At 34.1% G+C, this 18,312-nt stretch overlaps 1 protein-coding gene across 1 annotated transcript in view; it reads right to left on the bottom strand.

Annotated features, from left to right (window-relative positions):
• Positions 1-18,312, bottom strand: part of LOC142348076 (uncharacterized) — a 51,754-nt gene that overhangs the window by 33,162 nt on the left and 280 nt on the right. The window contains exon 2 of the mRNA XM_075399241.1: positions 18,048-18,183. Within this exon, the coding sequence (XP_075255356.1) occupies positions 18,048-18,183 (136 nt within the window). The remainder of the gene's footprint in view (positions 1-18,047; positions 18,184-18,312) is intronic.

Below are 18,312 nucleotides of genomic sequence, written 5' to 3'. Positions count from 1 at the left end.
CAGTACCAATTAGAGCAGAAAACAAATTATTGCTTTCGATTATCAATTATTTACCAATAGATTGCCGGAAGGTAACCTGTTTTGATTCTCATCGACCCGATTGGGATTGAAAGAAAAACTACAAAAATGAATTACCAAAACAATTATAAAGAGCAAACACTTTCAACTTCATTTCATATTTAGAAAAATTCTGGTTCTTACTGACAGGATGGAGAAACTACTATACGTACCAATCAGCATTAGATGTGGTAATTAAGAATAATTTTCAAGAAGCGGGCATCTAAAATTGTACGTTATGGGTTTATCACAATTCTATTATTGATTTTTTTTTTCGATAATGACCGCTTATTTGAGATTGTTTTTCAGAACAGCTGAGAAACCACAAAGACGAACTATGAGAACCGTCCTTCATACCATAAGTCTCCAAAACCGTTTCTTTGAACCACATACTTGAGACTAGTGAGATGAAAGCCTCTAAAAGAACTTAATGCCCGCTGGGCGCTAACGTGTTTTATCCCATTTGAGAGGAGGTAAAGTCATATGGGTCAGCAGACGAAAAATCGATAAGCGAAAACTCGCATTAAAAAAAGACCAACAGGACTAATATGATTGCTAAAAAGTTCGTTTGCGAGCAGTTAAATACAATTTAGAAAAAATATCAAAAATCTGAAAAGAAAACGGAGTCAAATTGCAGCACGTGAACAAGCAGACAGTTTAAGTCCAGCAGACATTACGATTTGTCAGTACCAATTAGAGCAGAAAACAAATTATTGCTTTCGATTATCAATTATTTACCAATAGATTGCAGGAAGGTAACCTGTTTTGACTTTCATCAACCCGATTGGGATAGAAAGAAAAATTACAAAAATGAAAAACCAAATCAATTATAAAGAGCCAACACTTTCAACTTCATTTCATAGTTAGAAAAACTCTGGTTCTTACTGACAGGATGGAGAAACTACTATACGTACCAATCACCATTAGATGTGGTAACTAAGAATAATTTTCAAGAAGAGGGCATCTAAAATTGTACGTTATGGGTTTATCACATTTCTATTATTGATTTTTTTTCGACAATGACCGCTTATTTGAGATTGTTTTTCAGAACAGCCGAGAAACCACAAAGACAAACTATGAGAACCGTCCTTCATACTATAAGTCTCCAAAACCGTTTCTGTGAACCGCATACTTGAGACTAGTGAGACGAAAGCCTCTAAAAGAACTTAATGCCCGCTGGGCGCTAACGTGTTTTATCCCATTTGAGAGGAGGTAAAGTCATATGGGTCAGCAGACGAAAAATCGATAATCGAAAACTCGCATTAAAAAAAGACCAACAGGACTAATATGATTGCTAAAAAGTTCGTTTGCGAGCAGTTAAATACCATTCAGAAAAAATATCAAAAATCTGAAAAGAAAACGGAGTCAAATTGCAGCACGTGAACAAGCAGACAGTTTAAGTCCAGCAGACATTACGATTTGTCAGTACCAATTAGAGCAGAAAACAAATTATTGCTTTCGATTATCAATTATTTACCAATAGATTGCCGGAAGGTAACCTGTTTTGATTCTCATCGACCCGATTGGGATTGAAAGAAAAACTACAAAAATGAATTACCAAAACAATTATAAAGAGCAAACACTTTCAACTTCATTTCGTAGTTAGAAAAATTCTGGTTCTTACTGACAGGATGGAGAAACTAGTATACGTACCAATCAGCATTAGATGTGGTAACAAAGAATAATTTTCAAGAAGCGGGCATCTAAAATTGTACGTTATGGGTTTATCACATTTCTATTATTGATTTTTTTTCGATAATTACCGATTATTTGAGATTGTTTTTCAAAACAGCTGAGAAACCACAAAGACAACCTATGAGCACCGTCCTTCGCACCATAAGTCTCCAAAACCGTTTCTTTGAACCGCATACTTGGAGACTAGTGAGCTGAAGGCCCCTAAAAGAACTTAATGCCCACTGGGCGCTAACGTGTTTTATCCCATTTGAGAGGAGGTAAAGTCATATGGGTCAGCAGACGAAAAATAGATAAGCGAAAACTCGCATTAAAAAAAGACCAACAGGACTAATATGATTGCTAAAAAGTTCGTTTGCGAGCAGTTAATTACAATTTAGAAAAAAATATCAAAAATCTGAAAAGAAAACGGAGTCAAATTGCAGCACGTGAACAAGCAGACAGTTTCAGTCCAGCAGACATTACGATTTGTCAGTACCAATTAGAGCAGAAAACAAATAATTGCTTTCGATTATCAATTATTTAACAATAAATTGCCGGAAGGTAACCTGTTTTGATTCTCATCAACCCGATTGGGATTGAAAGAAAAATTACAAAAATGAATTACCAAAACAATTATAAAGAGCAAACACTTTCAACTTCATTTCATAGTTAAAAAAACTCTGGTTCTTACTGACAGGATGGACAAACTAGTATACGTACCAATCAGCATTAGATGTGGTAACAAAGAATAATTTTCAAGAAGCGGGCATCTAAAATTGTACGTTATGGGATTATCACATTTCTATTATTGATTTTTTTTCGATAATTACCGATTAATTGAGATTGTTTTTCAAAACAGCTGAGAAACCACAAAGACAACCTATGAGCACCGTCCTTCGCACCATAAGTCTCCAAAAACGTTTCTTTGAATGGCATACTTGGAGACTAGCGAGCTGAAGGCCCCTAAAAGAACTTAATGCCCGCTGGGCGCTAACGTGTTTTATCCCATTTGAGAGGAGGTAAAGTCATATGGGTCAGCAGACGAAAAATAGATAAGCGAAAACTCGCATTAAAAAAAGACCAACAGGACTAATATGATTGCTAAAAAGTTCGTTTGCGAGCAGTTAATTACAATTTAGAAAAAAATATCAAAAAGCTGAAAAGAAAACGGAGTCAAATTGCAGCACGTGAACAAGCAGACAGTTTCAGTCCAGCAGACATTACGATTTGTCAGTACCAATTAGAGCAGAAAACAAATAATTGCTTTCGATTATCAATTATTCACCCATAGATTGCCGCAAGGTAACCTGTTTTGATTCTCATCAACCCGATTGGGATAGAAAGAAAAATTACAAAAATGAATTACCAAAACAATAATAAAGAGCAAACACTTTCAAATTCATTTCATAGTTAGAAAAATTCTGGTTCTTACTGACAGGATGGAGAAACTACTATACCTACCAATCAGCATTAGATGTGGAAACTAAGAATAATTTTCAAGAAGCGGGTATCTAAAAATGTACGTTATGAGTTTATCACATTTCTATTATTGATTTTTTTCGAAAATGACCGCTTAATTGAGATTGTTTTTCAGAACAGCTGAGAAACCACAAAGACAACCTATGAGAACCGTCCTTCACACCATAAGTCTCCAAAACCGTTTCTTTGAACCGCATACTTGGAGACTAGTGAGCTGAAGGCCTCTAAAAGAACTTAATGCCCGCTGGGCGCTAACGTGTTTTATCTCATTTCAGAGGAGGAAAAGTCAAATGGGTCAGCAGACGAAAAATCGATAAGCGCAAACTCGCATTAAAAAAAGACCAACAGGATTAATATGATTGCTAAAAACTTCGTTTGCGAGCAGTTAAATACCATTTAGAAAAAATATCAAAAATCTGAAAAGAAAACGCAGTCAAATTGCAGCACGTGAAAAAACTTCGTTTGCGAGCAGTTAAATACCATTTAGAAAAAATATGAAAAAAAATTTGAAAAGAAAACGGAGTCAAATTGCAGCACGTGAACAAGCAGACAGTTTAAGTCCAGCAGACATTACGATTTGTCAGTACCAAATAGAGCAGAAAACAAATTATTGCTTTCGATTATCAATTATTTACCAATAGATTGCCGGAAGGTTACCTGTTTTGATTCTCATCAAACCGATTGGGATTGAAAGAAAAATTACAAAAATGAATTACCAAAACAATTATAAAGAGCAAACACTTTCAACTTCATTTCATAGTTAGAAAAATTCTGGTTCTTACTGACAGGATGGAGAAATTACTATACGTACCAATCAGCATTAGATGTGGTAACTATGAATAATTTTCAAGAAGCGGGCATCTATAATTGTACGTTATGGGTTTATCACATTTCTATTATTGATTTTTTTTTCGATAATGACCGATTATTTGAAAATGTTTTTCAGAACAGCTGAGAAACCACAAAGACAACCTATGAGAACCGTCCTTCACACCATAAGTCTCCAAAACCGTTTCTTTGAACCGCATACTTGGAGACTAATGAGCTGAAGGCCTCTAAGAGAATTTAATGCCCGCTGGGCGCTACCTGTTTTATACCATTTCAGAGGAGGAATAGTCAAATTGGTCAGCAGACGAAAATCAATATGCGAAAACTCGCATTAAAAAAGACCAACAGGACTAATATGATTGCTAAAAAGTTCGTTTGCGAGCAGTTAAATACCATTTAGAAAACATATCAAAAATCTGGAAAGAATACGGAGTCAAATTGCAGCACGTGAACAAGCAGACAGCTTAAGTCCAGCAGACATTACGATTTGTAAGTACCAATTAGAGCAGAAATCAAATTATTGCTTTCGATTATCAATTATTTACCAATAGATTACCGGAAGGTAACCTGTTTTGATTCTCATCAACCCGATTGGGATTGAAAGAAAAATTACAAAAATGAATTACCAAAACAATTATAAAGAGCAAACACTTTCAACTTCATTTCATAGTTAGAAAAATGCTGGTTCTTACTGACAGGATGGAGAAATTACTATACGTACCAATCAGCATTAGATGTGGTAACTATGAATAATTTTCAAGAAGCGGCCATCTATAATTGTACGTTATGGGTTTATCACATTTCTATTATTGATTTTTTTTCGATAATGACCGATCATTTGAAATTGTTTTTCAGAACAGCTGAGAAACCACAAAGACAACCTATGAGAACCGTCCTTCACACCATAAGTCTCCAAAACCGTTTCTCTGAACCGCATACTTGGAGACTAGTGAGCTGAAGGCCTCTAAAAGAACTTAATGCCCGCTGGGCCATAACGTGTTTTATCCCATTTCAGAGGAGGAAAAGTCAAATGAGTCAGCAGACGAAAAATCGATAAGCGAAAACTCGCATTAAAAAAAGACCAACAGGACTAATATGATTGCTAAAAAGTTCGTTTGCGAGCAGCTAAATACCATTCAGAAAAAATATTAAAAATCTGAAAAGAAAACGGAGTCAAATTGCAGCACGTGAACAAGCAGACAGTTTAAGTCCAGCAGACATTACGATTTGTCAGTACCAATTAGAGCAGAAAACAAATTATCGCTTTCGATTATCAATTATTTACCAATAGATTGCCGAAAGGTAACCTGTTTTGATTCTCATCACCCAAAGCATTTGATCTCATGTACACAAAAAAAAACATAGCTGGCAGATTGCCAGAAAATAGCCGCAATAGCTTTGTAGATCTGCAGTCTAAAAAAGTAAAAAGACAGACCAAGAAAGAAACTTATTCTTTTCATTACGGGCTAAGATGTTTTTATTTTGATTAAGAATCTATTAGCTGCTCTCAAATAACTTTCATTTAGAGTGACACACATTCGCCTGACCTTATCTCTTTGAATTAAAGTAAAGTCAATTTCAAAGTGAGGAAGTCATTTTTGAGAGTGAGGCAAGTCACGTGTGAACAAAAATTTAATCACGCGAATGAACAAAAAACTCTCTCCACTGAGACAGAAAAATGACGTCACGCAAGAAATTCAGGTTGAATTGCATGAACGAATGAACAAAAAGCAGATTTGAAGTTATTGTGACGTCATATAATCGTAATAAAAATCTTGACGACGAGATAAAAAAAACCTGGCTGAGAACGCCAATAATAGCCTCAGCGCTTCGCGGCTATTAACAAAACAACTTTTGAAAAATCGGTTTCGAATAAGTTTTAATCAAAAAATCCATAAACCAGCAACTGAAAGAACCTGACACTACACATTTGATTGATTAAGCATTGCAACAAATCTAGAAATCAACAACAGCATGCAAAATCGGCAAAAACGAAAAATTAGCGAAAATCACAATGTTTTTGGAAAGTATTGACATCGAAGTGAGAAAAACAAATCAACCAGCTAAAATTCTTGATCAAAGCATAACATGCAACTTTCAAAGTCATAAATCAACCATAAGATCCTCCGTTAGGTGAAAAAAGACAGGACAAAACGCCAAATGAAGACAAGATTACAAAAAACTTGTTACTAAACTTGTTAAAGCAAATATTGAAAATTTTCAGAAACAAACGGTGCTTAAGTCAATAGAAAATAGCTAAGAGTTGAGGCCAGCAAATCAACAACAGATCCTGCGCACTACATGATTTTTGAGAATCAATAATTAGAATCCTTTATGCTTCATTAGCAAACGATGATGATTGTCATGGGATCAAATTTCAAGAGAAAAACTTACCCGGCAAATTGCCGAAAAATAGCCGCCGTTGATTCCCATAACTCTATTGGGATTGAAAGAAAAGAAAATATCAACAAAAATTGATTTTTGTATAAAAACATTTTTATGAGGGCGGCTATTAATAAACGACAAAAAGTGAGCAAAACCATTAGCTATGAACTGAAACAATTGAATCGGAAAATTAACCTTTATTAGCGAACTAAAATTGATTTGACGTTTAATCAAATTGAGTGACACGGTTACAAAAAAAATGGCAAAAAGTTGAAAAAGTTTGAAATGCTGTAGTGTCATGTTAATGGTAAACACCAATCATCAACTCAAACCAAAACCATTATAAATTTTCTCATTAGCAAACTACGAGCACTGTCAATGACCATACTACGAGCTAAGACAACACAAAAACTGGGCAAGACTAAAAAATCACGGATAGGTTTTGAAATCAAGTTGTCAAATCCTTTATGCTTCATTAGCAAACGATGACGATTGTAATGGGATCAAATTTCAAGAGAAAAACATACCCGGCAGATTGCCGAAAAATAGCCGCCGTTGATTCCCATAACTCTATTGGGATTGAAAGAAAAGAAAATATCAACAAAAATTGATTTTTGTATAAAAACATTCTTAAGTGCGATTTATTTTGATGTCAATTCGTAATTGAACAAACTCCTGTCTCTCAGTGAGAGGCTACAGGGTCTAGTATCAATGCCAATAAGCATTATAGACAGTAACTAAAACTTATGAGAACAAATTTCAAGTACCGGGCATCTAAAAATGGGCTTTATGGGTTTATCCTGTTTCTATTTCTGACTTTGATTTTTTATACTGACTCTCTTCATTTTGAATTGCTTTGCTGAGCAGCTGCTGTTTAAAAGGACTTTGAGCAGAATGACAGAAGAGTGAAACTAGCCTAGATAAGTCAAAAAGATTTCACGCAAAATGTCGAAAAAGCGGCAAAATGGGTAAAGCGAAATCGACGAAGTAAAAAAATATAGCAGGACAAGTCCTGACGTACAATTCAATGAATTTTCATTGACTAAACAGAAAAACTAGACCTAAAATGGACTAGAATGGAGTGAATTGAGAAAACCATTTCTAAAAAATCAGATCAAAAAATAAGAAAAAAACAAAAAAAATTAATGTCAAAATGCCGCATGTAAACAAAAAAACCACTAGCGAGAAATGAAAATTTAATTCAAACAAAAAACTAGGACTAGAATGAGCTGTGAATGGATTGGGAAAACCATTTAGAAAATCCGATCCAGAAAATCCGAAAAAACAGTAAAAATCAGAGTGAAATGCCGCATGTGAACAAAAAAACCACTACCGAGAAACCGAATTTTTGTTCAAACACCATTTTCGCACTCTACTTTAAAATAAGAGATAAAAAAATTCACGCCGCAAAATCACCCGCTTTTTCGCTCCATGTCCTGTTTCGGCGTGACCAAAACCACTACTCCAATTTGACTTCAAATATCATGAAAATGTGTGAACAGATCTTAAAAAAAAAGACATCGCACCAATACAATTCAAATTCTTTGAATTGTAAAAATTCTTTGAATTGTAAAAAATTAGGAGCGCTATAATAGCCAGCTGAGAAGATGAGGGCGGCTATTAATAAACGACAAAAAGTGAGCAAAAATTATTAGCTATGAACTGAAACAATTGAATCGGAAAATTAACCTTTAGTAGCGAACTAAAATTGATTTGACGTTTAATCAAATTGAGTGACACGGTTACAAAAAAAATGGCAAAAAGTTGAAAAAATTTTGAAATGCTGTAGTGTCATGTTAATGATAAACACCAATCATTAACTCAAACCATTATGAATTTTCACATTAGCAAACTACGAGCACTGTCAATGACCATACTACGAGCTAAGACAACACAAAAACTGGGCAAGACAAAAAAATCACGGATAGGTTTTGAAATCAAGTTGTCAAAAAGTAGTTATAACGTTTCGGTACCAACTGAAACTATTGCATAGCATCTAAGCTGCGTCCAAAAAAATGACTTCATTCAAACGTGTGTAGTAAAGCTAAACTTTCGTGGGTGCAGAAAAAGCAACACAGGAAGATTTCGAGCCACAACCTCCCGGATGTGAATTTGCAACATTTACCCGTAAGCTAAACATGCCTCGCCATCGATTTGCTCACAATCGCCTCCATACAAGCAACAGTTTGAACGAAATCGACGCAATTATTGTAAAGAGTGTTTGTCTTTTTACATGCAAACTTTTTGCTCAACCATTTTCGCACTTCGGGATGAAATTTAGATAAAGCCGGCAAATTGCCGGAAAATAGCCTCCTTTGACCCCCTTGACGCACATTGGGATTGAAACAAAAGAATTAAAAGATAGAAATTGACAGAATTTTTCTAGGTGTCAAATTGTTCTTATTTGGTGTGTAAATTCTACATAATCATTTAGATTATAAAATTACACTACATTCAGCCTCTAAACAAAGCTGTTCAGCATAAAACTAATGTCAGTTAGCAATCGCTTTAATGAACTTTAATAACCTAATGCATTATGACTTAACGACCGGGCTTTTTACGTTTATCCCATCTCTTTTGCTTTTGCTCTTTTCACTTTGACCGTATGGACATAGCGTAATTCAATACGTGAAAGAATTTAAAATCCTTTCAGTTGAAACAGCGAATTGAAAAAAGGAGAGCGCCTAAATAATAGCCGTTCAGAGGCTGACGGTGGCTATTAATCACACAAAAATCCAGCCTGAAATTGTCACGAGAGCGAGAGAAAGTTCAAGAAAAAGCGCAAAAACTGTTGAGCAAAAATTTTGCATGAAAAAAGGAACACATACTTTACAATAATAACACATACCTCAAATTTCGTGCGAGAGCAAATAAAAATGGATCATTCTTTCAAACAAATTTTAAAGATAGTCAAGTTAAATGCAGCACACCAATTTTATAAGGTGCACTCGTACTGGACAGAAACAATTTAACTAAGAAAACAATAAAAGTCAAACAAATTAGCTTACACAGAAAACTAAATCTATTCTGGATCCTGCGAGCACACTTGAAGCTCACATAATCCTTCAAATATGTTTTGAAAAAACAATGAAAACACATTGTAAACAGGCGATGATAACGCCCACTAAATGCAATTCAGCCACAGAAGCCAACTTGAACCTCAACAGTAGAGAACAAATATTCTTCAACCTTGACAAATCATGCCAAAAACCTTGAGAAAGAAGGCCAATAAAGTAAAACTTTAAGAGAATAACAAGACAAAACACCTCTTACAACGAAGGAAAATAATTTAAAATAAATTCAGTCTCCACAAAACTGTTATCACCTCAGCAAAAACGAAATTGCTCCAATAAAAACATTTTACGGCGGACTCTTTTAGCTAGGACAACACCAGCATCGCTCGACGTGAAGCGAAAACTCAAAAATTGCTGTGGCTCGTTATTTATTGACTCAAAATTATTTACAACAATTCTTTCTTATCAATGAGAGCACATGAAGAAACAGCGATAATGCTAAGCTTGAAGATCTGATCCTTTAACTGTGAACAAAAAGAACTAAATAATAAGAAAAATGCAAAATTCTCAAGTCTCATTGTTGTCCGTCCGTAACCATGAATCAGTGTTGGTAAACAACGTTGTTTATAATTTTAAAAACTATGAAACTTCGAATAGGTTTTGAATTTGTCTGGCAGAGACCTATTGCTGATGCTGCTTCCATTAGCAAAACGAGAACAAAAAACTGTTTGTTCCGTGGCATTAAAAACATATTTGACAGATTGCCGGAAAACAGCAGCTATTGATTCCTGTAACCCAAATTGGGATGTAAAGAAAACAAAAAATGAAAATTGATTGTAGTACAATAACTATTTTGTGCGAACTATTTTGATTTCATTTCGTTGTTAGATTTACTCAAGATACCTAGTGAGAGGATACAGGGACTAGTATCAAAACTGAAAAGCATTAGATGTGGCAGTAAAGACTTGAAAGAACAAAGTTCAGGTAGTTGGTATCTAAAATTGTGCTTTATGAGTTTATCCATTTAAATTGTTGGATTTCGTTTTCAATACTGAGTCTGTTGATTGCCTATTGTTTTTAGCGGCTTCTACTTAAAAACACTTTGAGCAGACAAGCTGTGAGCTGGCTTCTGTTTAAAAACACTTTGAGCAGACAAGCTGTGAGCTAAGGTAAATCGAAAGAAATTTTCGATGAAATAAAAACAGATATCTGGAAGACTCCAAAAGCAAATCCAAGTAAATCTTAACTTCTGACCTAACCAATCAGAGACTAAACTAATAAAAATTAGTTAAATCATTATACAAACTAAATTTTGAACAAAAACGGAGGAAACAAATTGGGAGTGAAAAGCAAAAGGTGATATTTTCAGAATCTTGGAAATTCTTAAAACGTTTCTACTCGAAAACCATAGCTTATTTCAAATTCTCTTGAATAGTTAATTTCTTTTCAAAAAATGACTACCATATGTAAGCACAAAACTTCCTGAATATATCGAAAAAATGAGGTAAAAAGTAGAGAACCGAACCTAAAAAACACAACCGACTAACGTGGGGCGAATTACTCTCAAACTACCGGCGAGCGGTTGGCTTCGATAGTAAACAGCTGGCGCTCAAAGATGCTTCCATTGAGGGCAGGCAGAGAGGGGTCTTAGCAAAATAGGAGGGGGGGGGGGGGGTCAACCGATTGGGACGGGGGGGGGGGGGAGGGGTCGGGTTGGGAGAGCTGGCTCGACAAGAGGGGGTAGAGGTGGGAGGACTGGATGTGTGTTCGAGTCGAATAGGGTGATTGCGTTGATTGAGTAGGCAAAGAGAGGTAACGGGCTCAGATTTCAAGATTATGAACCACCCTTTGCGCCATGAAATTGTGTGCTAAAACGGTTTTGGTGAATCGCATTCTTAGACACTGGATAGGCGTAATGCTCTATGAGACCTTAATGCACTCGGAGCGTTTCCTGTTTAAGCCGTTTTTGAGGACGAAAAGTCAAGTGGGCCAGAGGAAACGTCGATCAAGCAAAAAAAAACGCTTGAAAGAGACCAGAGGACTGATAACAGACCAAAAAGGAACTTTTTATTAAGTGCTGAGATGTTTTTTTTTGAATGAGAATGTTTCACTCATTGCTGCTTCTATACGATGCTCTTAAATAACCTTCAATTAGAGTGATATACACATACTTGACAATATCTCTCTGAATTAAAGTAAAGAAAAATCAGTTTAAGAGTTAGGAAGTCAATTTTGAGAATGAGGTAAGTCACGTGTGACCAACAACTTAATCACGCAAATGAACAAAAACTCGCTCCACAAGAGTAGAAAATGACGTCACGCAAGCAATTCAGTTGAAATTGCATGAATGAAAAACAGCTTGTGGTGTCATATGGTCGTATCAAAAATCCAGACGAAATAAAAAAAACAGAAGGCCAAAAATACCGCCAGCTATCGCTTTGCGGCTATTAAAAAACTTGACAAAAACTAATCACTAAAAAATGCCAGCTCAAGATTGCATCTCAAATTCTACCAGATGCTTGAGATGATCAGAAATGATCTCAGGCATACAGCTACCTATTAATATGATTTAGAACAACTTTATTCTAAAAACTTAATTTAAAAACATAGCCGGAAGATTGCCGGAATAGCTGCGAAAGAATAGACCTGCGTGCCATAAAATAGAGACAGAAACGAATAAAGATCAAAATTGAAAAAAAAATCGACGCCGCTCAAAAAAAACTAGGTAAAAAACATTCAGCGATAAATTAACAATGCTTGTTAAAATTCATTCCGCAGAAGCCTCTTATTAGGGACCTTTACTGCACAAATGAGTTCCTTTGACCTTAAACAAATTCAAATTAAACTTAAGTTTTAAAGTGCAAAAGTCATTTTATTGAGTGAGGTAAGTCACGTATGATCAAAATCTAATCACGCAAATAACCTAAAAATTTTTTCTAAAGCGAGTGAGAAATGACGTCACGCGCGCAAATGCCGTTAGTGAGAGGAAGAAGTCATTAAGAAAATTTGACTTTTTCAGCTTTGCTGTGTGAACAAATGTAAAACGAAAAAAGAGCGTCAGACGACGAAACAAAAAACATAGCCGGAAGAATTCCGGAAGCGACTCGAAGCGTCAAAACTTCACTAACAAAACCGTAATTGCAGCGGAAGCCACCACCTTTTGTATTAAACCATTAACTCACTACCTCTCCAGGTCTGCTCTAAAAATTGTTGAAACTTAAACCACTGTCACCAAGAAACAAATTGCAGCAAAATTTTATATTATCGAAAACGTTTGCTAACGTTACAAAATCCAAAATAATTCAGATGGTCAAAAACCTGATAGTCTGAAAAAGCTGACAAGGTTATCAATAGCCCTCAAATGATTCATGATTCTAATCTGAAAAAGATCGCGAAAGCAAACGGCAGATAATAATCTTAGAAACCATGTTAAATCTTTTAAAAAGAAAGCTCAAAATTAAGAATAAGAAAACACCTATAATTACACTTCTAATCACTGCCATTAAGACAAAAAACAACACAAACCTGTTCCTTCTTGTACATAAGCTAGACATGATTTCATACTTAATCAAAAATAAAATTGATCATAGAAAAGACATAAGCAGCAGAATATTCAAAGGCAAAAAATCGTTTTAATTAATACCAAGGCCGTAAGTAGTAGTAAGCTGAAAGCTGTAGTAATTAGTCATAAGTTGAAATTTTGGAAAAAGCTTGCTATCAAGTTCTCAGTACTGCCTTATGTTGAATGAAATCAATTGGAAACCAAAGATATGACGAAAATCTAAGAAAAAGCTGAAATAAGTCATTTTTTTTACAACTGAAGAAATCAATCTACCGAAAATAAACGTGGGTACCAGGACAAAGCTAGAATGATACTAACTAAAATGTAAATATGGGCACAATATAAGGAACACCGTAAAAAAAAGACAAATTGATTTTTGAAAGTTGAAAATCAATTTAAAAAATTCAAGAAAAACGAATACATTTCATTGTTCAGCATTCAAGACATAGAAAAGATAACTAGTCATCCGATACAAAGATCTATCCTCCTGAAGAGAACAAAAAATAGGAAAAAGCAGCATTCATAAATACGAAACATTGAAACAATTTGCAAAAAAATGGTCAAAGAAGTTTTAAAAAGACTGCATTTATGAAAAAGTTTTATCTGTTTTTTTCAAAACTTAACGCCAAAAAATGATTGAATTTTTAATGAAACGAAATTAAAGTCCCTCATGTTGCACAAAAAAACTATTTCTATCAATTACAACCAAAATACAAACGAAAAACTGACAAAAAATCTGAAAAAAAAAACTTCCAAAACCGGATTCGCATATATACAATTTTATGAATTAAAATTACATCGAGGTAGAAAGAAGCGTGGAGTATAGGAATTATCATAGAGAAGTTGCCATATTAACTGATTTCTGATAAAACGACGGTTAAAAGATCCAAAAATGAAGAAATTATTAAAAAAAGCCAAAAATTAACTAAAAAAATAAAGAATTATGTGCCAATTTTCAACTTGAAACGCATTTTCAGGCTCTGCAAAACACTGTGGTATCAATTTCCGAAGTTGACATTTCAATTTAGCATCGAATAAAAATTATTTCTACAAAAAACTAAATTAAAAGCAAAAAAATTGGGCCACTTAGACGAAAAAACGGCTAAAAACGGTTATCTATATGTGCAATTCAGTCAAAAACTACTTTTCAAAGTCAAAAAGTCATTCACTAAACGCAGCGCATGATCAAAAAACTTCTCTCGCTTAGCGAAAATCTGTTCACCAAGACAGCTTTTCTCACACTTTCGCTTTTAGGTCAAAATGCCGCGTGAACAAATCTACTTCCTTTAAAAAAAAACATAGCCGGAAGAATTCCGGAAGCGACTCGAAGGATCAAAAGTTCACAGAAAACCCTAATTGCAGCTGAAACCATAACCTTTTATTTTAAATCATTAACTCATTACCTCCTCAGGTCTGATCTCACAATTGGTGAAATTTAACCTACTGTCACCACGAGAGACAAAATGCAACAAAATTTAATATTAGTGAAAACGTTTGGTAACGTTAAAAAAGTCCAAAATAATGAGGATGGTCAAATTACGGACCGGCTGAAAAAAATGACAGTGGTATCAATTGTCCTCAAATAATTCATGATTCTTTTATCAAAAATATCGCGAAAGTAAACAGCAGAAAACAATCTTAGAAACTAAGCTGAATTTTTCTAAAAAAGAATGGTCAAATTTAAAAAAAAACCACCACAATTAGATCTCTAATCACTGCAATTAAAACAAAAACAACATATACTTCTTCCTTTATGTATATATTCTAGAAAACATGATTTCTTACTGAATCAAAAATTAAATTAATCATAGAAAAGACAAGCAAAAGAATAATAATCAAAGACCAAAAATCGTTTTAAAGAAATACCAAGGCCTAAAGAAAAATGCAATAAATAGTAATAAGTGGAAAATTTGGAAAAGGTTTTCTAGCAAACTCTCAGTACTGGCTTAAGTTGAATGAAAACATTTGCAAACCAAAGAAATGAGAAAAATCTAAGAAAAAGCTGAAATGATTCAAATTTTAACAACTGAAGAAATCAATATAAGGAATATAAATGAAGGTGCTAGGACAAAGCCAGAATGATACAAACAATAATGTGATAAATATGGACACAATGTAAGGAAAACCGTAACAAAAAGACTAATTCTTGATTTTTGAAAGTTAGAAAAGTTATTGTTTGTTACAAAAAATCAAGAAAAGCGAATACATTTCATTGTTCAGCGTTCGAGACGTTGAAAAGACAACGAGACAAAAATCCTTCCCCTGAACAAAACACAAAAAAAAGAAAAAGCAGAATTCAAACAAACAAAATAATTTTACAGAATTTTGCAGAATAAAATGTTCAATAAATTTTTGAGACTGCATTTATGAAAAAAAGTAACTGTTTTTTCAAAAACTTAAAGCCAAAAAAATGAATGCCAAAAACAGATTTTTTTTGAAGTCTCCCATGTTGCACAAAAAGACTATTTCTAGTAATTAAATTCAAATTACAAAAAAAAAACAGAAAAATTGGGAAAAAACTACCAAAATCGGATTAGCATATGTGCAATTTTAATAAACACAAAATTACATCCAGGTAGAAAGAGGCGTTGAGTATATGAATTGTCAAAGGAAAGTTGCTACGTTAACTGATTTTTGACAAAAACACAGCTGAAAGATCCAAAATTGAAGAAATTACTAGAAAAAAAAGTCAAAAACTAACTAAAAAATCAAGAAATATGTGCCAATTTTGAACTTCAAACACATTTTCAGGCTCTCCAAAAAACTGTGGTATTAATTTCCGAGGTTTTGCAATTCAATACAGCATCGAATAAAAATCATTACTACAAAAAACCAAATTAAAAGCAAAAAAAACTGGGCCACTTAGCCGAAAAAACGGCTAAAAACGGATATCTATATGTGCCATTCAGTCAAAAACTACTTTTCAAAGTCAAAAAGTCATTCACTAAACGCAGCCCATGATCAAAAAACGTCTCTCGCTCAGAAAAAATTAGTTCACAAGGCAATTTCGCTCACTTTCGCTTTTAGGTCAATACATCGCCTGAACGAATAGTACTTCCGGTAAAAAAAAACCTTAAGAACATAGCCGGAAGAAATCCGGAAGCGACTCAAAGCGTCGTCAAAACTTCACAAACAAAACTGTAATTGCAGCGGAAACCATTACCTTTTGTATTAAACCTTTAACTCATTACCTTCCCAGGTCTGATCTAAAAATTGGTGGAACTCAAACCACTCACCAAGAGAAACAAAATGCAACAAAATTTTATATTACTGAAAACGTTTGGTAACGTTAAAAAAGTCCGAATAATTAGGATGATCAAAAACCTGATGAGCTGAAAAAGCTGACAGGGCTATCAATTGCCCTCAAATAGTTCACGATTCTGATCTCAAAAAGATCGCGAAAGCTAACGGCAGATAATAATCTCAAGAAACTAAGTTAAATTTTTCAAAAAGAATGCTCAAAATTAAGCATCAGAAAACCACTACAATCAGATTTCTAATCACTGCAAATAAGACAAAAAACAACAAACTTCTTACTTGTTGTACATATGATAGAAAACATGATTTCATATTAATTCAAAAATTAAATTGGTCATAGAAAAGATATAAGCAGCAGAAAAATATTCAAAGGCAAAAAATCGTTTAAATTAATACCAAGGCCGGAAAAAAATGCAGTAAATAGTAAGAAGTGGAAATTTTGGAAAAAGCTTGCTAGCAAGTTCTCAGTACTGCTTTACGTTGAATGAAATCAATTGCAAACCAAAGAAATGACGAAAATCTAAGAAAAAGCTGAAATCATTCAATTTTTAACAACCAAAATCAATTTAACAAAAATGAATGTAGGTGCCAGGACAAAGCTAGAATGATACCAACTAGAATGTGAAAAATATGGGCACAATGTAAGGAACACCGAAACAAAGACATTCTTGACTTTTGAAAGTTAAAAATGAAATTAAAAAAATCAAGAAAAACGAATACATTTCATTGTTCAGCATTCGAGACATAGAACAGATAACAAGTCATCCGATACAAAGATTTATCCTCCAGAAAAGAGAACAAAAGTTATGAAAAAGCCGAATTCAAACATGAAAAATGTAAAGATTTTGCAGAAAAAATCGTCAAAAAACTTTAAAGCCTTCATTTAGGAAAAAGTTTTAAGTGTTTTCCAAAAACTTAACGCCAAAAAATGACTATTTCTAGTAATTTAAACCAAAATACAAACAAAAAACTGACAAAAATCGAAAAAAACTACCAAAATAGAATTAGCATATGTACAATTTTATAGAGCAAAATAACATCGAGATAGAAAGAGGCCTTAAGTATATAAATTATTAAAAAGAAGTTGTCATATTAACTGATTTCTGACAAAAAGAGGGTTGAAAGATCCAAAAATAAAGAAATTAATACAAAAAAAGACAAAAATTAACTAAAAAATCAAGAAATATGTGACAATTTTGAACTTGAATGGCATCTACAGGCTCTGCAAAACACTGTGGTATCAATTTCCGAGGTTGACATTTCAATTTAGCATCGAATAAAAATTATTTCTACAAAAAACTAAATTACACGCAAAAAAATTGGGCCACTTAGACGAAAAAACAGCATAAAACGGTTATCTATATGTGCCATTCAGTCAAAAACTACTTTGCAAAGTCAAAAAGTCATTCACTAAACGCAGCGCATGATCAAAAAACTTCTCTCGCTCAGAAAAAATTAGTTCACACGGCAATTTTACTCACTTTCGCTTTTAGGTCAAAGCAGCGTCTGAACGAATAGTACTTCCGGTAAAAAAAAAAAACCTTAAGAAAACCAATACTCCTCTTCGAGTCGTAAAAAAAAATCTTAAGAAAACCAATACTCCTCTTCGAGTCGTAAAAAAACCAAGAGCACCGCAATATAGCTTCGCTCAGCTTACAGCTTCGCAGCTATAATTAAAACAAACCGACTAACGCCCGAAAAATTGCTCTCGAACGACAGGCGGGGAAATTAAAAATTCAGTGGGGATGTGGCCTAGATGTAGGAAACTAGTTCCAAATCGCGATACTTACCTCATCGTATTTGTTTTGGTTCTGACAGAGTAATGCCAAATTGTTCAACTGCTTTGCTACATCAGGATGGTCTGGACCAAGTGCCTTCTCTCTAATTTCTAGAGCCCGCTTGCATAGTGGCTCGGCGTCTCGGTACCTAAAAATTACCCACGATATTGCTAATCAATATACCAAAGTTTGTAAGAGTTCAATAGAGTTCCAATGTTGATGATTTCCTCTAGATCATTTTAACATATCAATCCTAAGGCTGGTAAAAAGTTCAAAA

Source organism: Convolutriloba macropyga, chromosome 10 (genome assembly GCF_964194025.1).
Source record: "Convolutriloba macropyga chromosome 10, txConMacr16.3, whole genome shotgun sequence".
Classification (NCBI taxonomy): domain Eukaryota; kingdom Metazoa; phylum Xenacoelomorpha; order Acoela; family Convolutidae; genus Convolutriloba; species Convolutriloba macropyga.
Note: the sequence above shows the minus strand (reverse complement) of the source record. Positions and strands in the feature narration are given on the sequence as shown.